The sequence below is a fragment of the Festucalex cinctus genome, chromosome 18 (genome assembly GCF_051991245.1).
Source record: "Festucalex cinctus isolate MCC-2025b chromosome 18, RoL_Fcin_1.0, whole genome shotgun sequence".
Classification (NCBI taxonomy): domain Eukaryota; kingdom Metazoa; phylum Chordata; class Actinopteri; order Syngnathiformes; family Syngnathidae; genus Festucalex; species Festucalex cinctus.
The window spans coordinates 16,405,515-16,427,551 of NC_135428.1; the positions used below are offsets into that span (position 1 = coordinate 16,405,515).

The following is a 22,037-nucleotide window of genomic DNA, read 5'->3' on the forward strand; positions in this document are numbered from 1 at the left end:
CTGAATTTTGCTGTGCCGCTCACTCTGTGGCACCAACTGGATGGAGAAGAGCGCCAGGCCCACATTGAGGAAGACGACCACCATGGCGAGGCGTCGCGGCAGATGTCGCATGGCCAGGTTGCAGGTCAAGTACGCCGGCACCTCCACGACAGCGGACAGGAAGCAGCTGATAAACGGATCCGCGTGGAGCTGCGACGTGGCACAGGCCGTAGTAGCAGACGGTCAGCGTGAACCTGAGATAAGTCGCCGTCAACGTGTGGCTGAGGCGGTGGTGTTACTTCCGTGATGGATATGAATTCACCACACCCAGCACAGGAGGACGGTCGTCATGGCAATGTTTTTTTCCCTCACCAGGTCCAAAGCGGTGTAGCGTTCCATTGGCTGCAACTCATCTGCCTACAATGTACAAAGATTGTTAGCATTTAGCTAACCACCATGCAAACAAGCTCTATTAACGCGGGTCACGTCATTTTCCAAAAGAAAGGCCTTAATTAGTCACCACCCGCTCAACCTGGTTTTGGACATTTAGGAACCCACAGTGGCAATAAAGTGGCCAGCAACACAAAAGTCTAACTTGCTTGCAAGTCGGTGTTGCCAAAGATCTTCTCCGGTCCAACCACTCGGTTGACTTTTTTCACGGCCCCGCATTCCCAGGAAGGCCACACTGCTATCATAGTTGCATAGTCCCTGTTCAAGTAACTTCTTTCGGGGGAATTATCCAAAAATACACCTGATGTACACTGTAATTTTGGTTATCTTTATAGCTGGGTGGAAGGATGTTTATTTTTTACTCGAGAGAACACTCGCACTACCTGAGGCCATCAGTGTTAATTGTGTGCAAGTGTGCACAGAACAAGTTCACAGATTCAATAAACTGGGACTTGTCTCCTTGGCAATGATGAATGATGATTACTTTGGCACATAAGCATTCATTTATTTTTGTCTTCATTTAGGCAGTCCTATACACCTGCCTTGTGCATGGGCGCTGACGTCAACAGCAACTCAATGTAAAAAAATAAATAAATCTGCATGCGTCAACATCATCCACATTCATATTGGATGACTTTAAAGTGTCAGAAATTGCACTTAAAAAAAAAAACTCAGATATGAACAATTTAGTCAAATATCAGAAAATGACATTAAGTGCAAGAAAGGCAGGATATATTTAAAAAAAAGTGCAATTGGTTAAAAAAAATACGTGCAATTGTTTCAAAATATGGTTATAGATTATATTCTGATGTCCTCTTTTTATTATTATTATTATTATTATAAGTTGGTCATATCACATCTTATCATTTAATGCTAATGGGTCTTTCTTGTGTTAATCTTTCTACACGGGTTGTTTTGTACGTGTTGTTCCTCACCAATGTCTGATACTACTTTTTTCCCCCAGACGATACCAATTGGTAGATAAATTCCACCTCCAAAGAAATGACAGATCATTTTAAATAAATACCTATATGGCATTGCAAGTACGTACAAATACTTTGAAATAGGGCCTGGTCCCGTTACTCGTCCATAAACCATAAACTTTTATAATATGATAAAATAAACTGTTATAATATAATAAAATAATAATCAACCACAACGGATTGGTTTCACTCAGGGGCCGCCGCCTCAAACGTTATGTAAATACAAACATCTTATTAAAAACTTTAAATGTTGTTTTTTTCTTGTTCATTGTTTATTTGTTCGTTAATAAACATTTTTAACTGTCACACAAATGTAAATGGAAGTCTGAATGAAGTTTGTCTGATTGCTATCAAATCTGCCTATTCAAGGCAGATGGGCAATGAAGAATTTTTGAACCATTTTATTTATTTATTCATTTACTTCTTTGACAGGGACAGTGCAGTCAAACGTTTGTTAAAACTTGGATTGAAGCATATGGAGTTTATAGCTAGTGCTAAATGACCTTTCCGAGTTTACGTCACAAGTCAAAATCGTGGTCGTTTGTGCTGCATTCGAGGAAGGTTTGAAGTTGGAGTAATACCACTCGGAGGGTCGCCCTGAAAGCGTTCGACGCAAATGTAAACAACAAGATGGCTGATTCCGTTACGAAAATTGTTTGTTGTTCTGCTTAACGCTGTCATTCCAAATCACGTTGTGTCACGTGAACATGTGTCTTGTATTTACATTTGCCTCGAACGGTTTGAGGTCGGAACTCAACTGACACACCGTGATTTCAGATTTTCCTTGAACCATTGAATGTAACATTTTTCTATGTGAAAGGACGCTCTGGGTCAGTGAAAGGTATTGTACTTTGGATCGTTATAAATTGATTCGGAAATGTTGTAAAATGTTGTTGGACTACTATAACAATATTTGCGTGCCAGTCACAGGCAAAAGCAATACAATACGCCGTGGAAAATGAAGCATTACATTGCGGAAATATCAGAACTATCCGGATGTTCGGGATGTCAACACTCAGCTGCAATCCTCACTTCCCACATCCAAAATTGAAGACATCACTTTGATGGTTTGCTGCGTGTACCGATGATAAGATTAAAAAAAAACACGGTTTGTGTCAACCACGAGTGCAACACAAGATTTATTTATGTCCCGTGGACTTTAAACCTTTTTAGCGACAAATGACAATAAAATAGCCTATTCACCTATAATGCACAAGTGAGGCGGGGCGGATCTTTCGGTTGGATTGCCAGAAACAGGAACATCAAGGATGTTTGATTGTTATCTCCCGAACAAGTCAGACGCACACGCCGGACCATGCGGGGCTACGAAGAGAGCGTGGACTTCCTGGGAACGTGGGGCCGCTTCCAGCTGATGGTTTTTTTCCTGCTCTGCTCCACCACCTTGCCTAACGGGACGGGCTCCTTCTCGCTGGTGTTCATCACCGACACGCCACAGCACCGATGTCGGATTCCTGCAGCTAACCTCAGCCAGGAGTGGCACGAGGTTGCGGTCCCTATGGAGGTACGCTTTGTTGTCATCATTTAAGGGGGATGACACACAGGTGGACCTAATCAGACGTAACGAGACAGGGGAAACACACAAGAACGCCAGATAACCAACATCACCAAAATAAAACAAAACTGAAACATGACAGTGTGCTAGTGTGAACTCCTATTCTCTAGTTGACCTTGAATGGTAAGTCTAATCACACATCAGAAATAAGTAACACTGAATACATTTTCAAAACCTTACTCATTGATTGGCATACAAATCATTATGAGTTAGCATACATATCATTTATAACTCAAATTCTTCAATGCTTATCTCAGCATCCACACAAAAAGTAGGAATATAGGCTATTGTACATTTATGACACGAGACAAATGTTCTGCCAACATTCACACATTACCCTAAAGCAAATGTTTTGTGGATGTTCATCTCAGCATTCACCAAATTAGGTGTAGTGTTCAGAAAACGGATGGATGGATATCTTACATGTATAGCGTTATTTGAATACATAAAATGGCCTTTACCTTTGTGCAAACACGTATGAATGGTGATCTCTCAGCATTAACATGCAAATTAAGTGGAGATATGGTAAGTTTTCCTACTTGAATGTTTGTCTTCGCACAAAATTACACTTAGCATCGGGGGATTGACAATGTTGACGTTGACATGTATGACTGTTGACCTCTGGCGAAATAACTATTTGACGTATCTTTTCTTTGCTTAACCAAGTATGGCAAATAATGAAACTTTATTTACAATACAGGAATTAAGCAGGATTGCATCAATTCTTATTGTTGTGTCAGTATAACTCATAATCTCACAGTATTTTGCCTGATGTTTCTGACACAAAAATGAAGTCGGCCTATCCATTTTTCACGACAAGCTGTATTGCATGAATGCTCATCTTTCAGCATTCACACAAAACATCTTGAGGTTTTCACGCATGTACCTTCCAAGGTGGTGGACGGAGAGCCGCAGCCGAGCCGCTGCCGCCGCTACCGGTTGGACCTGCTCCGCAACCTCTCGGCAGGTGGGCTGCTGCCAGGCCGCGACGTCAACCTGAGCAGCCTGGAGCAGGAGGACTGCGCCGACGGATGGGTCTATAGCACCGACGTCTACCAGTCCACTGTGGTCTCCCAGGTTGGAAAAACAAAAAAATCACCTTATAAAGCCTGAACCATGAGAAAAACAATGTGATTCTTTGTAAATAGAGTATTTATAGGTCCTTTGAACAAAAAAAACAAAAAATTGAAACTCAACTTTTTCTGTCTTTTTATATTTTTATATAGTTCTTGCCATCAATACATCGTATATAAACACAATGTACACCAGATGAAAGACCAAAGTCTTAGGTATATTTTTTGTATTCGTGTCATTTTCATCTTTTGTGTCAGTGCAGCGTTATAAGCCATCAAATTAGAGGGAGTGAACATGTGACATGTTGCCCCACCAATGGGTAAATTGTCACATTATATGGGGTAAGATGTCACGTTGGATTTTGTAACCAATAAAACAAGGACAAAATTATCCTTGTTCTCCTGTTTTGTTGTATTTGTTTGTTTTACAGCCAGATAAATTGTTTATCATTGTTCTTGACAATTTACTATAGTCATTGAGCAAACTTTAACATAAAATATTATGAAATAAATTAAAGTCCTTAGGAACTGCTGGCATGTAGGTCATATAGCTCTCAGCCTCAAATGTCTGTTTTGCTTCCCTTAAACTTGAAATTGAATTTGAAAAAATAAATAAATAAATAAAGCCTTTGGTTAATGGATGGTTGGTTCATTATGAAACTGAAACCAGTCCTGACATGTGCGCATACTGTAGTTCCAACAACTGGAAAATCCATTTTTAAACAATGAAACAAAACCTATCAAACTAAATTCCTCACTCTTCAGACTCATCATCTGAAGAACAATTCTGGCATATGTAAACAGAGTTGCCAGAGGTGTATTTTTCATTGGCCCATTCTTTGCATATGTTACAACAAACCCAAAATGACTGAGACAAGTTGCCCAAACTATCATTTTGGCTAATACTTGCTCTAGTTCAAAGTTAGCTTAAAACGGAGCAGTGACTGAGGCATGACAAGATGCCTGAATCTCTCCTCTAACGAGTCCACATGATTTGCTGCTAGAATTTGTCTATGTACGGCGCCTATTTCAAAATATATGAAGGTGAAATTTTTTACTTTGGGTTATGCAAAACATATGACTGGCATTCATCTCAGCTCACAATGTTCTATTCTCTTCTCAGACATTCCACAACCCCTGACCATCTATACAAAGAAAACTACTATTCCACTTTTTCGTTGCGCCCTCTGGTGGAGAAGAAAATTGCAATGTGACAACTTACCCCGTGATACAACTAGCCCCGGTCTTTCTATTTGATACATTCGATCACAATGTTTTAAATGTGTACATTTAGAACTGTCAAAAATATAATAATAAATAGACATATTAAACATATTAGTATTTCCAAAAATCATCAAAAACAGTTCCCATTATTAAAGGCGCTGTCTGCCAGTTTCACTCTGGAAAAGGCACTTTTTTAAATACAGGATTTAAACAATCAAACTACTCCTCAATTTACAGGTCAGGGCTTGTCTTCATTTCTGTTGGTGAGTTTGTCCTAAACCCGCACCCCCCCCAGCCTGTATTTTTTTTTGGGGGGGGGCCTTTGGGCGTGTCCCAAACGGGGCCGGGCGAACGTGTCAGCTGCGTGACGTCACTCCCGCGGCAATTTGAAAGCACGCACGGATTTTTTTTTCCCACTCACTCACTCACTCACAGAAGCTTAATGTGTGAATGAGTGAGTGAAGAAAATAAAATGTACAGATAACTGTTGTACTTTGGAGTGACGTCACGCAGCTGACACGTTCGCCCGGCCCCGTTTGCGACATGCCACCCACCCCCCCACCCCCCCCGCTCTGCGATTGGCTGGAGGGTTGTAAATACTTTCTTCCCACAGAAAGTCCTGCTGTTTACAAAACAAACACAAAATGGTAAAATACAGGCTGGGGAGGTGGGGGTTTAGGACGCACTCAACACCAGAAATGAAGACAAGCCCTGATATGTAAATTGAGAAGGAGTTTGATTGTTTAAATCCTGTATTTAAAAAGTGCCTTTTCCAGAGTGAAACTGGCAGACAGCGCCTTTAATAATAAGCCATCTTGTCAGCTGGGTGATGCTGCCCTCTAATGGATTACCTGTGCAATGCATAGGTCAGGGTTGTACGTCAGGGTTTTAATGGGAAAATAAATGATACTCATGAAATAGAGGGCTCAAAATGTATTTAATACGATACATTTGGCGTTATTTAATACTTTGAAAAGCAGGTACGATTGAACAAGAGGGGTCCAAGTATTGAACCCGATTTAAAAATACTTAGAAAGAGTGACACTGTCATTGATCCACTTCCAGTTCGACTTGGTGTGCAACCAGCGTTGGAAGCAGCCCCTCACCGCCACCATTTTCTTCCTGGGGGTCCTGGTGGGATCCTTTTTTTCTGGAGTGCTTGCTGACAGGTACCAGCCTGGGTTCAAGAATTCACAGGAACTAAGTACCCAGTGACTGTTGTATTTTTGTTTTCCTTTTTTTATCTCCAGATTTGGCCGTAAGCCGGTGCTGTTCGCCACCATCATCATTCAGGTCGTGTTCTCAGTGGCGCAGATTGCCGCGCCGTCCTGGGAGGTGTTCTGCTTGCTTCTCTTCTGCACCGGACTCGGCAATATCTCCAACTATGTGTCCTGCTATGTGCTAGGTAATTTCAACAGCTGTCTGTGAGCGGGCTGTCACAAGTAGTCTAAGCTGCTGGAGACAACATACACAACACATTGAATTTTTTTCTCCAAGTCAAGTCAGGATATTCCTTTCATTTTGCCACCATTTCCAGATGGTAAAAAGTATTTGTATTTAACTCATTTGCTCCCAAAAACATATAAATACGTTATATTTTAAATATTATCATTCTCCCAAACACATATTTATAGGTTTTTATGTTTTTGTTTTGTTTTTATTTATTTTTTAATGCTAGAGCATAGAGAAGGCTTTGATGCAGCCTCTGACTGAAAAGAATGCTTGAAGCAATGGTTAAAAACGGCCAGCAGGTGGATCAACCAGTTTCCCCCACTTTTTAAACAGATTTGTGAATAATGTTGAAACTTAACTATATTCTAATGCTAATTGCTACAAAACGGAAACAGATAGAAATGTACTTTTTTTTCCCCTGATGAAATAAGATACTCTAATCTTTGGTAGGTTCCTTTTTTTTTATACATATATAATAATAGAACACAATATTCTGTGGGCCTGGCAAAATTTGTCAAAATCCAGTACAACAGCTGGGGTTGCTTCAGTGAAAATGGCTGGGAGTGAATGAGTTAAGAAACAGATAGCATGCATGTAATCATTTTCTCAGGATTTTGTCTATCACAAGTAAGCAGCCCAGTGGAATTCAAATGTTTTGGTTTCAAGGTAAAGAAAGCAAATAGCAAAGGGGAGAGGAAAAAAAAAGAAAGAACTCCCATGGACCCAAATGACCCACAAAATTTAAAGAAACTTGTTTTTGCTGCCTCAGGCACTGAAATCCTTACAGGCAATGCTCGGGTGGTTTATGCATCGATGGGCGTGTGTCTGGGCTTCGCCTTGGGCTACATGACGCTGCCACTGTTTGCCTATTTTCTCCGGAGCTGGAAGACTCTGCTGCTGGTCATCGGGCTGCCCGGCCTCTTCTACATCCCCCTGTGGTGGTAGGCACACACACAACAAACTGTCACAAGGATAATATTGACTGACCTGCTGCCTTGTTTTTTTCTATAAGACTCGAGAGGTGGAAATAGTACTGTCGTGATACGATGCATGATCTATTAACTCATTCGCTCCCAGTCATTTTCACAGAAACAATCCCGTTCGCTCCCGGCTGTTTTACTGGATTTTGACTGATTTTTTTAAGGCCCACAGAATATTGTGTTCTATTGCTATAAAAACATGGAACCTATCAAAAGAAAGATTAGAGTCTCTTCTTTCATCAGGAAAAAATGTATATTTGGATCTGTTTCCGTTTTGCGGCAATTAGCATTAGAATTTCTGAAACCGTTCTTTGCAGTTGAGGCTGCATCAAAGTCTTCTGTATGTTCTAGCATTAAAAAACAAAAACAAAAAAATGAACGTATATATACGCCTTTGGGACACTTAAAACATCCATCCATCCATTTTCTTGGCTGCTTATTCCTCACAAGGGTTGCGGGGGGTGCTGGAGCCTATTTCAGCTGGCTTTGGGCAGCAGGAGGCGGACGCCCTGGACTGGTTGTCAGCCAATCGCAGGGCACAGAGACGAACACACTTAAAACATTTAAAATAAAAACGTATTTATAAGCTATTGGGAGCAAATGAGTTAAGTAAAAAGTTTACACACCCCCGCTCAAATACCAGGTTTTTATGATTTAAAAATAAGGCGTGTTATTTGAACAGGGGTGTTTAGACTTTTTATATCCACTTTTATATCCAACTAAAAAAGTACAGATGTAAAAATTGTTTACCGCCAATTTTACTGTATACAATTCCAGTTTTGATAACTTTGTGTGATGACAAAAAAACTGTACACAAACTATTTTTCTTTTTTTAATAACTACATTTTGCTGGCATGTTGAGTTTTATTTTTATTTTTTTTATGTTTGTCAGAGAGTTAGATAAAGCACAATTTTCACCAAATATGGAGTATTCTAGACTACTCCGAATTCCCACCCCTGCGTGTGCGTGTGCATGTGCGTGTGTGTGCATGTGCGTGACAGGATCCTCCCAGAGTCTCCCATGTGGCTTCTGTCTCAAGGCCGAGTGACGGAAGCTGAGGCCATCGTGAAAAAAGCTGCCGAGATGAATCGAGTGGTTGCGCCGGAGAAAATCTTTGGCAATTCTAAGTTGCACGCAAGTTGGACTTTTATGTCAATGTGCTTGCCGCGCACTTCATTAGCGACACCAATACATCTACTGTATTGAGGGGGGGAATAACAAAACAAAAAGTTGAGCAGTTGAAAGATGCTAGCAACAAGCGAGAGAGTTTCTAGGAGCTAACCAGGCTAAGAGCTAACAGAGTGAGTAGATAAGAGCAACAATGACAAACAACAAAACAATTGCGCTAAAGCTAAAGTTGCTAATGGCAGATTGGAGAGTTGTTAGGGGCCATTCAGGTTAAAGAGTCAGCAGTTTTCCGGAAGGTTGCTAGCATCACACACCAAGGTAGAGAACAGATAAGAGACACAATTAATATAAAGCACAAAACGGAGTGTGGAACACATGCTTGTTAGCATAGTGGTTAGCTGAATGCTAACAATCATTGTACCTACATTGTAGGCAGATGAGGAGATACAAGTGGAGAGCTACACTGTTTTGGACCTGGTGAAGAAAAGAAGCACCGCCATTACGACCATCCTTCTTTGCTGGGTGTGGTGAGTAATTCACGCCCATCCAAAAAAGGATGATCACGTGTTAATGGACACGTGACTTGTTTGGCAGGTTCACGCTGAGCATCTGCTATTTCGGCCTGTCCCTGAACACATCACAGCTCCACTCGGACCCTTACATCAGCTGCTTCCTGTCGGCCGTGGTGGAGGTGCCGGCGTACACGAGCTGCAGCCTGGCCATCCGGTACCTGCCACGACGCTTGGCCGTGACGGTCGTCTTCCTCACCGTGGGCCTGGCGCTCTTCTGCATCCAGCTGGTGCCTCGGAGTGAGTGTCGCGCCAAAGTCTTGAGCTCAGCCGTTTTGTCAGCCATTTTGCGCCTTGTTGTAGTTCAAACCCAGTATTGATGTTGTCCTTCAACCTCAGGTATCGTGGGTCTGGCGGTGGCCTTGGAGATGTTGGGTAAGTTTGGCGCCACGGCCGGAACGTCGCTGCTGTTCGCCTTCACGGCCGAGCTGTACCCGACGGGCCTGCGGAACACGGCTTCCGGGACCTGCGTCATGGTGTCGCGAACAGGAAGCTGCATTGCGCCCTTTGTCATACAGCTGAGTAAGCACTTTTTTTTAATGTATGTTGTGGTTGTCTAAACTTTCAGTTTGACATTTTGCCTGTGACTGCCACCACTTTTGCGTCGGTATGGGACAGACATCTACTTCAAGTATCTGCCGTATATCACCTTGGGCACTTTGGCCTTGCTGTCTGTCCTGGCCACGCTCTTCCTACCAGAGAGTTTTGGGCGACCGCTTCCTGAGACCCTTGAACAGATGCAAAAGAGGAAAAGGTGGGTTACCTTGTTTTTTTATTTTTATTTTTATTTTTTTATTACCTGCTATAAAAACACTGTTAAATAACACAAAGTACAAAAGTTATCTATACTGACTACAACTGTTTACTCATAAGAGGTGACCCAAGAACGCTCTGCTATACTGACAGTGACATATTTGGCCTCTCACCACGAGTGAAATGCCTCACGCACATCCAGTGCTTTAATCTATTGACATTAAGAATTTCTGATTTCTATGTTCTTGTTAAATTACTGATCATCCCAAAAGTTCCGACAACGTCTGTGTCTATTAACAAAAGGTACATAAATAAGAACTCCAGCACTTCTATTTATGCAGTGTCATCAATTGTGAATACAGATAGTTGATGAACTTATAGATAAGTTCACCTAAAATCTCAAATGTCATGGATGTTGTTGCTCCTATTAAAACTAAGACAACCTTGAGCTGACCTAAAACACCATCGAGAGGATCACTATGATGGTCAAGGCCTTGACATAAAAATGGAGGAAAGCAAAGCGTAAGTGGAGAAAAATTAATCTTGAAATGTCTACGAAATTGTACTTTTGTGTTTGTGCCTGCAGAGTGACCTGTCCGTACATCTGCAGATGAAAACCCTTCAAATCCATTCAGGTCTTCGAAAGGCAACTGTGAAAATCGTTTTCACACTGTGAAGTTTACCAACAAATTATATAACTGCATTCTGTGATATTTTAACATGATAACTTGTACATAGATTGTATGCATGTATTTTCACTAGGTGACAGCTTGTTTGTTTATTATTTTTTTTTCCATTGATTGAAGAATAAAAGATGTAAAAACTCGCAGTCATCTGATTCCACTACTTGAGTGATTTCTATTATATTTATAAATATTTGATATGACACCCAGGTATATTTGTCTACATTGTTCTGGCAGCATAGAGGAGAAGCTTCTCAGAGAGTTACAGAGTGAGCAGCTTTTTCCACCTTTTTGGTTGCGACGTCATAATTTTATTGCGCATCACTTTTGCCCTTTACGGTAAATCTTAGTAGGCCGGAAAAAAAGGCCTGTTTCAAAAGAACTTAACTCACATTCTTTTACTGTCCATGACGAAAATGTGTAAATAATTTACTTTTTAAATTGGATTAAAAATAATTTAATTATTGTCAAAACCTCAAAGGCTCATTTGTATGTCCCCAAATCGACCTAAATCGATGACGTGTAGGTAGGGGTCCTTCTGGACTTCCGGGTGTGCGTAAACAGCTCACAAGTCGAGACGCCTCGCCTGAAAAATGTAAGTTTTTACCCTTTTAGCTTTTGACAGTCAGTCTAATCATATAAGAAAATACGCGTTTAAAACTAAGGTGAAGATTGCGCTGTTTTTGTGCGCTTGTCCAGGTCTAAAGTCACGTTTAAGATCACGCTGACGTCGGATCCCAAGCTCCCGTTCAAAGTGTGAGTATTTGACAGTTACACTGCCGATAAAATCCATTCGAAATGTGACTTTTAGGATTTATGTTATATATTTTAGTTCAATTTCTCTTCTTGTTTTATTGTCAGGACTTTGTTTGAGTTTACATATTAGTAGCAGTCATCGCTTACAGCACGACTTTTAGTGCTAGCATATGCTAGTCACCAGAGCTGGCAAATTAAACAAGAACTCAATACTTAAGTAAATGTACAGATATATGCTTAATTTAGTATGTACAAAAAAAAAAATCTGTTCAAACTTGATGTGGCCAGGAACTCTAGAGACAGTGTTTGGGCACTTACAAACAATGAAAGCCAATTTTCCATGCTCAGGTCCATGTATATACAACTTAAAAAGAAATCAGTTTGTCTGTATAAAATGTAGTATTGTAATGCTTTATTTTCTCATAATAGATTAAGTGTCCCAGAGAGCACGCCGTTCACGGCAGTTTTAAAGTTCGCCGCCGAAGAGGTAAGACAAATTTCCACTCCTCAAGCCACTGTTCTTCAAAAAAGCAACTCGCGACTTTTGTTTCTAAAAAAAAAATGACTGGAATCATTTTCACAATCTAAAAGAAGAGGCAGACAAGGTCCCCAAACTGAGATCCAGTAATAGTCTCACGTTTCCATAATAGTTGGTCTGAAATTGCAGTAAGCAGGTTCACTGTCTTGAAAATGTGTCTTGATGTCATTTCCACCTGACCGTCTGTGCAGTTCAAAGTGCCGTCAGCCACCAGTGCCATCATCACCAATGGTGAGTTCTCGCATTGTCCCGATCTGACGTGATGTGGAACTTTTTTTTTTCTGGTGTGTACTGCTGAACAATTAATCAAATTCAAATCAACACCAATATTTATCTTTATTCTTTTTTTAAATTGTTCAACCCTACATGCGTGGCAGTAGTATGCTTCCATAAGCAAAGCAACAATATCATCAAGCGGTACAAAGATCTTGCTTCTGAATGGAACAGCAACAGTTTAGTTGTATATTACACAATGTCATGTTTTGGGGTTTTTACTACCTATCGTTGAAGAGTGACAGTAACAGAGCCACACAGAGTCTGTGCATCTGCACAATGTCATTTATCAATTAACCACTAGGTGGCACAACGACATTCTTATTCACAGTTATTTTATTCCCACCCTCTATTAAATTATGAAGCATACAAAGAATGAAAATGCTGGGTTGGATATATTATGGTCTTATTCCTTGTTAAATTTATACCATTTTCATGCAACTACTTGGTGGTGGGTGATTATAAGCAGGTTGATGGTGGGTGTTACTCGGTTAGCGTTCATTTTCAGTTGCCGGTCTGGCAGCATCACAGCTGCGTTGGCCGTTATGTCTGTAATCTTTGTCCTCATTTTCATGACGTTTTATTTAACTCTTGACATCACAGACGGAATCGGCATCAACCCAGCGCAGACAGCAGGTAAGCCGTGATGTTTATTCATTTGTCAATTATACACTCCAAAAAACAAAGAAGTATGAGTCTTAAATGAACTCAGCATGCATGCAAACTCATTTAACATGCAAACTCACACAGGAGCCCAGATTGGAAACCACACCGCAAAACTGTGAGGCAAATATGCTAATATGCCATGTCTGTAAGTTTTAAGACAATATTTTGCAAGTGGATGTATTATTTTTTGTTCAATGTGACTATTTTTTTCTACCACATTATTTTTGTGCAACAAGCCCATTTTGAAAATAGGTTTGAATAAAAAAAAAAAAAATGGAAATATGTTAATTTTTTTTTTAAATATGCATTTTAACTAAAAGAAATTTAGATTTATTTTTTATATTTTAGTATTATTTTCAGTTAATTTCCTTTTGGATTACCAATGTTATTAAAAAAAAAATCCACACGAGTATGTAGTATTTTATTGTAATGCACAGTAAGATTAATATTTTTTAAAAAGATAGATAGATATTCTAATATTATTATTCTAATGTTATAGATAATTCTATTATCCTAATGAAATATTTTTATGGAAAATACCTTCAATATTTTAATAGCAATTTTACCAAAAAATACTAATTTTAATAAGGAAAAAAATACACTAATAAAATGTATTTATTTTAGTAAACTAATAATAATAATAATAAAAATACAAAATAGCATTTAAAAATATATTGTTAACAAGATATTTGGTCATTTTTATGCAAACGTCGGTAAAATATCTGCCACATTTTATATTAAAAATTGTTTTAAAAAAATATATCTATATATTTTTTTCATTTCATGGAAAGACTTTTTTTTTTTTTTTTTTTAAATATCATAAAACATGACAAAATGCTGTTGTCTTCATTGCGTTGTCACATTTTAAAGAGGACGATTCAAATCTGCAGTCTCATCAATCCTGTTGCAAGGTTATACTTTTCCTTCACTTTGTCACTGTGGTCCATGTGTCCTCGTAGGCAACGTGTTCCTGAAGCACGGCTCGGAGCTGCGCATCATTCCCAGAGACCGAGTGGGAGGACGAGGAGCGGGATGCTGCTCATCTCCGCCAAAGAGACCGTGACCCAACCTCGCCTCGCCTCGAGTCCTATTTATGTACTGCTTTCCTGTGTGCGTTTGTGTGTAGACATACACTCATCATGACACGGTGCCCACTTAGCATCCTTCAGTCAGTGTATGTAAACATCTTCGTTTTTAATCATCATGAATGACAATAAAACACCAGTCACATGACACGCAACACCTTGGACCATATTTGGTAACTCATTAGACATTCCGGCCTCAGGAACTTTTGGGGAACCATTTGTTGAACCTTCGTTCCAATGCTAATTTACCAGGGCTTAAAGAAGACCCTGCAAGAGTGGTGTATTACTTTGACGAGAGAACCAGTGGTGCTACGAATGGAAAATTAAAAATAGATACATTTAACCACAGACAATTGTGACTTGGATTCATCATTGTGATCATAAGGATTGTTTTTTCTTTTTTTTTTATAAAAAGTGGGTAATGCAAATTTTTGATTGGTAGATATAAAAAGTCCACACACCCGTGTACAAATGCTATGTTTTTTGTGAAGTAAAATAAAACAAGGCCAAGTAAACTCATTTCAAAACTTAACGGTGAAGCACGGGTGTGGCTTAGAATATCTTAATCAGAAATGTTTTAACTGGTGGCAGGTAATGCTAAACTGAACTCCCATTTAATGAGTTTGAATGTGATTGGCTAATTCTGAACAGATCCCCAGTTACAGTATAGGAGTGTGTGTACACTTGTGTAATCATATTTTTGCACATGCAGTTTGTATCGTAAGCGCTGTTAATATTTTCACCACATTGTCATCATTGTGTAGTTTGATAATTTTCAAGAAATTGTGGGAAAAAGGTATGTTTTTAAAAAATATATATTGTAGTCATCTCTTTTCCTTTAAATAAGCCTGAAATGGCAAAGCTACTAAAAAACAAAAACATAAAAAAAAACAAAAAAACTATTGTTTTCTTTGGGGGGGGGGGGGGTTAATCCCAAAATATCAATTTCCACTGCTCATATTTGGCATTGTGGTGTTAGTCACACAATATACATTTTTTTAATCTAACTGAAAATGCGTAAAACTGAATGTGTCCGCAAATCATTGTCCTGACCTTTTACATTCTGTTCATTTACTACTACAAATATACCAACTACTGATGTTGTCAACAGCCTGTCATTGCTAAATGGATAATCCTTAATATTTCAGGAAACAGGAAAAGTCTATTTTTACAGGTGGAGATCTTGCACTTTGTCACCCTCGGATGATAAGTTTATGATCATTCTTGCGCTGTTTTACTCTTTTACTATTCCAACAAGATTTGCATATTCTGTTGGAACCTGCATGTGATGCGCATACGGACAGTTCTATGGATATTTACATGACTTTTGGACTCTGGGGGGAATACAGACAGTTCTACGGACAGTTTTAAATCCCCCATGAACATCATTGTCAGTCTAGGAAAGGTCATCAAATTTCTGGGTAAAAGTGTAATGGAAACAATACATTTCATTTTTACAGTATAGCTATATTGCAATGATGTTGAACTTTACCAAACCATACTGATATAGCTCCTACTCTGTTCAAGTGTGCACTATATTCTATACTTGTATCCAGCTCGACAGCGGACTTTAGGTCGCGACCCGAGGCCGGCGCACCGCAGCCTCTTTGCGGCGTCGCGGACGCTCCTCTGCCACACCAGACGAACCGCTGAGCAAAACAAAAGGGGATACGAAGTTTTCTTTCCCCTCCTCCTGGCAGCGGTGGCGGCGGGGTGACGTTCCGCGGCAGTTGCTGTAAACTGTGAAAATGTCAAACTTGCAGACTGAGCGTCGCCAGACAGGCTTGCGTCATTAACCGGACCAGACCGCACCACGGCGTCGTTCTGTCCTGTCTTCCTCCGCGGCCTTCCCACTCAAAGGTAATCGCGTATCTTTCAACTAACACAGACTACAACCTAAAATAAGTATTTTTGTGTTGTTTTATTTTTAAAACACAGTAAATGTGACGTTCGTTTATTTTCCATCCAATTCCAAACCTCATCGTTTTCGCCGAAAATGAAATGGTGATGCGTTCAAGGGCTTGAATCGCGCACGTAAAATATGACTGTCAGGTGGGAAGGCGGCGGAGGGATCTGGAGCGCCGGCGCTGCGGTTCCAGCCAGCCTGACGCCGCCGTGGCTGCTGTGTGGCGCTCCGACTGGAGCCTGCAGGAGCCCAGCAGACTCCAGCGGGCCGGCCAGCCTCTGACCTGCGGCGGTAAGCTGTCCACATTTCCACCGGAGGCGGTTCCCTATGCCCTTCACAACAATAGCCTGGCAAGTCATGTACGTACTGGTTTGGTAAAGAAAGTTACTTACTTACTTACATAGGATAGGTATCAAGTAAAAAAAAACATTTCTTGACTCAAAGTTGGGTCAAATAAGACCCAAGTAGAGGATTGGTCCATTTTTGACCCATAGTTGGGTTATATTTGCCCCAACTTAAAGTGTAGATTTTGTTCTCTGACAAGGAGCTGAATATATATATATATATATATATATATATATATATATATATATATATATATATATATATATATATATATATATATATATATATATATATATATATATATATAATATGGGAGCTGAATGAGATAAATACACACAGCCTCACATTAAGTTAGTTTAAAATTATTGTGACATAATCAGAAGCTAATGCTTGTAACACTGTTGGCTCACGCCAATATGTGCCAACACTGCAGCTCTGCTTAGCTTTTGTCGTTCATCCTACTGTCAAAGTGGTTCTTTCGCTCTGGAACTTCAGCCAACCTAGCTGCTATAAGCCATTGGTAGAGCAGCTTTTTGTGTGTTGTAAGTTAGCTCCACTGTGATGTCACAAATGGTGAAATTCGCATAGGTTGGCTCGCAGATATTTTCCCAATTAAGCTATTAATATTTGTCAAAATTTCAATAATGTTGGGACCTTTTTTTCCCCCTAAGACTCTTACTTTGAAACACCCACAACGGATGCTGCCATTCGAGTGTATGTACAGTGTAAACGTGCACTTTCACGCTGATTTCAGTCGCGTCACACCGCGTGGACTACTACTATTACTATTAATACTACAACTACTAACCTGGAGGTGAGGCATAATTAATATTACTCTGTTGATATTATTATGCGCATTCTACTCATAAAAACTTACAGACCATGTTTAAATAGTAGTTTGAGGGACTTTTGTATTCAATGCCACTTGTTTATTTGTTGTTGTTTTTTTTAGCTTTTAATTAAGACATTGTCATAGTTAGTTTGAACAATGCCTAATTATTCGTGCGTGTTGTTTATGAATGACACTTGTGTTGCGTCCACTTGTAGTAAAAGGAATCTGGCTTGTTTACTTTTTGTCGAGGAGTGGGCGTGAGGAAGAAGAGGGGGAGGGGAGAGGGGGATGAGGGGGGTTCCTGGTGATAAAGCATTAGGTAATTGGACTATCTGAGCCGGCAGACTGTGTGACGCCGGCCCCCATAAAGCAGTTGTGCGTGAGTGTCTGTTTACTAGGCTATAGTTTGCACAACTTAAAACATTTTTTTTTTAAAGTCATCATGGAACATCATTATGAGTGTGACCTGCTCATTTCCGGTGTGATGCGGCATCATTGTGAGCAGATGGTTGCTGGACAAGCAGAAAAATAAACACACAGACACTCTCCAAAAACACACACAGCAAACGCACACACCCCTCCTCCTCCTGTCCTGTGATGTGTTCTGGCCAGACAGTTCGGCTCCTGGGCGTCTTCACAAGAGAAAGAGAGACGCCACAAGAGGACCTTCCTCCTCCTCCTCCTCCTCCTCCTGCCTGGAAAACCTTCTTCCTCCTCATCACCGGCATCATCTCACCTCTCTCATGACAGAGACACAAGACTTGACAGAAGCACTTGGATACTAAGGCACGTTTCATCACTGCATCCGGAAAAGGTCAAAAGGGTGAGTGTTTATTTTCTGTTAACAGTTGTCACCGTGTTGTATGTCAGTGAACCAGCTATAAGTTGCTAATAAACTTAATAAAAAAAAAAGACAAGTTGGCACCTTCATCATCACCACATCCAACATGTTAGCAAAAGGCGAGTACACATTTTGTGACCTATTGACAGTTGTTAACTTCCTTTTTACCTTTTTTATAAGACGATAAATAAATAAATGGCACTAGTTTTAAATGGCACTAGTTTCCTCTCACGTCTCTCAACAGATGCAGCAAACCTAGACCAGGATCCTCTAGAGTCCAAGCATCGGGGAACCAAAAGGGACCATGAACTCCTCCACGTCCATCACGTCGCTCTTCTCCTTCACCAGCCCGGCGGTGAAGCGTCTGCTGGGTTGGAAGCAGGGCGACGAGGAGGAGAAGTGGGCCGAGAAGGCCGTGGACTCTCTGGTGAAGAAGCTCAAGAAGAAGAAAGGCGCCATGGAGGAGCTGGAGCGGGCCCTCAGCTGCCCCGGGCAGCCCAGTGAGTGCAGTACATACCACCCAATGAAATCCAATGGGGGGCGGGGGGGAGGTAGAGAATAGTGCTTGCTTCGAAATGTAACATGCTGATAGATTTATGGCCTCTGATTGATTTGTGACTCTTCAATAAAATGTCATCATTTGACAACAGGAAGTTATAAAATCCAGATGCACTGAGGTTGGAAATACGTAAAAATGACAGCTGACTTCTGGTTCTTGAAGATTTATGGCCGCCAGCATTACCATTTTCTCTTTGATGTTTTGACATTATGAGAGAATAGAAGTTATTAAAACAATTGCCATTGATATTTTCACAAGTGAAATAAAATCCACAGGTAGGTAATATAGTTTGTCAAAATACAATGTTATGATAGATTTATGGCCTCTGATTTATGACAACCCTAATAAAGCAATCTTTTAGCAACAGAAGATTATAAATAACCAGGTATTTACCAGAGAGGTATAACCAGAGAGGTATTCCAAGAACACTTATTCGTAAAATGAATACTGATAGATTTATGGCGCCTCAATACAAATAATAAATACTCTATGGTATGTGTTAATAGATTTATGGCTTCTGATTGACTTATGACAACCCACATAAAACCATTTTTGACAACAGTAGGTCCACATAAAATCCACATGTAGCAAGGTAGAGCATATTGACATAATTAACAAGGACTGCCCTGAAGATTTATGGCCTCTTGCTGATTTATGACTTCAAAAACACAACCATTACATTTCAATATTTGACAACATTATGTCAATCCAGATATCCAGTGGTAGATAACAGCATTTGTCGAAATGAAAATTACTTATTGATTTATGGCCTCTTGCTGCTTTATGGCCTTATAAATACAACCGTTACATTTGAATATTTGACATGATGCCTATCCAGATGTACAGTGATAGATAATAGCATTTGTCAAAATGAAAAGTACTTATTGATTTATGACCTCCTCATTAATCTGCTACTCTCCGATCATTTGGCAACGTCATAAAATCTGTAAAGCTGACTTGTTTGTCATGGCAAAATGTTTTCCGTTGGATTTCGACCAATGTGTACCTAACGTGATTTATCCCTTGTCAGGCAAGTGTGTGACCATCCCGCGTTCACTAGACGGAAGGTTGCAGGTGTCGCACCGCAAGGGCCTGCCGCATGTTATCTATTGCCGGGTGTGGCGCTGGCCAGACCTGCAGTCGCACCATGAGCTCAAGGCGCTTGACTGCTGCGAGTTTCCCTTCGGCTCCAAGCAAAAGGACATCTGTGTTAATCCGTACCACTACCGGCGCGTTGAAACCCCAGGTAAGACTCATTTTGTTTAAACGGTCTACTGTAGCACTCCAAACAGGAAGTAAGCAGGATCATCTCAATCTCAATCTATAGATTGAGTTGTGGATTTGTGGCATTTTTTTATAAACATGAACCAGTAGCAATACAATACAAAGTGGTGAGGTCATGATTTTTTTCCAATTCCTTTTCAAATCCGCATTGCACACAGTGGCAAAAAAAAGTCAATGGAGTGAGGTTCCAAAAACAGGCAAAGTTAGCGTGTCAATTAATTTGATCTTAATGTGACTGAGTGTTCACGAGAGTGCTTTCACATATCACCACGTTTGCTAGCTCTCTTCTCTATTTCAAAGATGTTTAGCTCAGAGCTTCAGGTACCAATTTCTTGACTGTTATTTTCCCTCCCAGTGCTACCGCCCGTCCTGGTCCCGCGCCACAGCGAGTTCAATCCGCAGCACAGCCTCCTGGCCAAGTTCCGCAACGCCTCGCTGCACAACGAGCCGCTGATGCCGCAGAACGCCACCTACCCGGAGTCCTTCCCGCCGCTGCCGGGCTCGTCGTCCTCCTTCTCGTCTTCGTCGCCGTCCTCGTCGTGCCACGGACGCTCGCCCGCCTCGCAGGGCTACCCCGACTCCCCCGGCGGCTCCACCGAGCCGGGTAGCCCCTACCACATCGCGGGTAAGACCACCAGCCGGTTAAACGGGCTGCATTCAAACAGTTTTGTGATGATGGTGTGATGCTTTAGCCAAGCTTCTTGATTTTAGAACGAGGTTCCCTAGGCTGACAAAAGTTAGCATATGCTAATATTTCTCCACAAGAGACAGTATGTTTGTTTTGACGATGAACTTTGAACTTCCTAATGTTTGGCCATGAAAAATTTGCATCTTCCCCCACCCACGCCCTTAGAGACTCCGCCTCCACCATACAGCATGATGGAGTCGAGCCCCCAGGAGGACGTGAAGCCCGGCAACACCACAGAAACCACCAAGCTCACCTTCTCCGCTCCACATAGAGGCAAGTTCAATTTCTAGCGTCGCCGCCGAATCTTCCGACAGAAGGATTTTCCTCTTTCACAACTTCCCGTCCTCTTCCAGATTTGCGTCCCGTGTGCTACGAGGAGCCCGAGTACTGGTGCTCCATCGCCTACTACGAGCTGAACAACCGGGTGGGCGAGACGTTCCACGCGTCATCGCGCAGCGTGCTGGTGGACGGCTTCACCGACCCGTCCAACAACAAGAACCGCTTCTGCCTCGGCCTGCTGTCCAACGTCAACCGCAACTCCACCATCGAGCACACGCGCCGACACATCGGCAAAGGTCATCTTTGTTGCTGTTTTTTTTAGACACGTGGAGGGTTAAAAAAAAAAAAAAAAAGTGATATTTGTTCACACCTTCTGCGTTAATATTAAAAAAAAAGATCTAAAAATGACAGAATATGTTGCTTCAAGGGATAATTGACTCATTGAGCCATTTTCAGCAGTAAAAACGTAATATTTTGTCGAAAATTAATGTTAACGTCATTATTTTTGACGTACAATTAATACATTTAAAAACTAATTTTCCCATTTGCTGTCGACTGATGATGACGTCACCTGCGCTGAGGAAGTAGGTAACGACCAGTCATGGCTCAGTTTGCTGACCAAACCCAGAAAACAGGTGAGCCATGATTGGTCGTTACCTACTTCCTCAGTGCAGGTGATGTCATCATCAGTCGACAGCAAGTTAAAAAAAATTTAAGGTATTAATTGTGCATGAAAAATAATGAAGTTATCAATATCATTCTGGACAAAAATATTAACTCTTCACTGCTGAAAATACTCCAGTAAATCAAGTGTCCCTTTTTTAAGGGTTGCAAAGGTGAATAAGAGCTGATGTTTAGAAAAAAAAGTATAATGAAATAGTTTTTTTTTAGTTTAACATTGTAAAAATATATCACACTGTTCATTTAAAATTTTGTTTTTAATGTAAAAGAGTCATAAAAGTTGCAGATTTTTAAAATTTAAAATTACAATAATTTGAATGTTATACGGTATAACTTTAGATTTTAAAATTGTAAAATCAGTGTTATACCGCTTTGAATTTTTTAATACATTTTTTGATTTAAGAGTTCACTTCAAATTTATGATTTGCATGATTTTTAAATTAAAATTATACAATT

The 22,037-nt window shown here is 40.5% G+C and overlaps 3 protein-coding genes across 12 annotated transcripts in view; all 3 read left to right on the top strand.

Annotated features, from left to right (window-relative positions):
• Positions 1–2,224: 2,224 nt before the first annotated feature.
• Positions 2,225–10,994, top strand: LOC144005852 (solute carrier family 22 member 4-like). 2 transcript variants are annotated; one of them, XM_077504265.1, is made up of 12 exons: positions 2,225–2,253; positions 2,708–2,934; positions 3,880–4,062; positions 6,348–6,451; positions 6,533–6,687; positions 7,504–7,675; positions 8,717–8,853; positions 9,280–9,370; positions 9,438–9,652; positions 9,752–9,934; positions 10,031–10,166; positions 10,752–10,994. In XM_077504265.1, the coding sequence occupies exons 2-12, from the start codon at positions 2,728–2,730 to the stop codon at positions 10,777–10,779; spliced, it is 1,611 nt and encodes a 536-aa protein (XP_077360391.1). In that variant the 5' UTR covers positions 2,225–2,253; positions 2,708–2,727; the 3' UTR covers positions 10,780–10,994. The 2 variants fall into 2 exon arrangements, with proteins under 2 accessions (XP_077360391.1, XP_077360392.1); XM_077504266.1 differs by lacking the exons at positions 2,225–2,253; positions 2,708–2,934 and adding an exon at positions 2,997–3,108.
• Positions 10,995–11,325: 331 nt separating this feature from the next.
• Positions 11,326–14,321, top strand: ufm1 (ubiquitin-fold modifier 1). The gene is made up of 6 exons (XM_077504277.1): positions 11,326–11,443; positions 11,548–11,604; positions 12,034–12,091; positions 12,334–12,373; positions 13,019–13,051; positions 14,041–14,321. Coding segments are annotated over exons 1-6 (294 nt in total). The 5' UTR covers positions 11,326–11,441; the 3' UTR covers positions 14,145–14,321.
• Positions 14,322–15,121: 800 nt separating this feature from the next.
• The window catches only part of smad9 (SMAD family member 9), a 9,361-nt gene continuing 2,445 nt past the window's right edge, over positions 15,122–22,037 (top strand). The window contains exons 1-8 of one of the 9 annotated variants that reach the window (XM_077504272.1): positions 15,122–16,026; positions 16,185–16,431; positions 17,866–18,072; positions 18,335–18,590; positions 19,680–19,895; positions 20,289–20,558; positions 20,787–20,894; positions 20,975–21,196. In XM_077504272.1, the coding sequence (XP_077360398.1) occupies positions 18,395–18,590; positions 19,680–19,895; positions 20,289–20,558; positions 20,787–20,894; positions 20,975–21,196 (1,012 nt within the window). In that variant the 5' untranslated portion in view covers positions 15,122–16,026; positions 16,185–16,431; positions 17,866–18,072; positions 18,335–18,394. Of the gene's footprint in view, positions 16,027–16,184; positions 16,432–16,803; positions 17,232–17,555; positions 17,747–17,861; positions 18,073–18,334; positions 18,591–19,679; positions 19,896–20,288; positions 20,559–20,786; positions 20,895–20,974; positions 21,197–22,037 lie in introns of those variants that run through there. The other 8 variants (XM_077504269.1, XM_077504268.1, XM_077504275.1 and 5 more) reach the window with 8 other exon arrangements.

Bases quoted from the DNA above. Each gene is read 5' to 3' on its own strand.
- LOC144005852 (XM_077504265.1), top strand. From the start codon at position 2,728: ATGCGGGGCTACGAAGAGAGCGTGGACTTCCTGGGAACGTGGGGCCGC. The intron at 7,676-8,716 runs GTAGGCACACAC...TGTGCGTGACAG, and splicing joins TTCTACATCCCCCTGTGGTG to GATCCTCCCAGAGTCTCCCA. The intron at 9,935-10,030 runs GTAAGCACTTTT...GGTATGGGACAG, and splicing joins GCCCTTTGTCATACAGCTGA to ACATCTACTTCAAGTATCTG.
- ufm1 (XM_077504277.1), top strand. The intron at 11,605-12,033 runs GTGAGTATTTGA...TTCTCATAATAG, and splicing joins CCCAAGCTCCCGTTCAAAGT to ATTAAGTGTCCCAGAGAGCA. The intron at 12,092-12,333 runs GTAAGACAAATT...CCGTCTGTGCAG, and splicing joins TAAAGTTCGCCGCCGAAGAG to TTCAAAGTGCCGTCAGCCAC.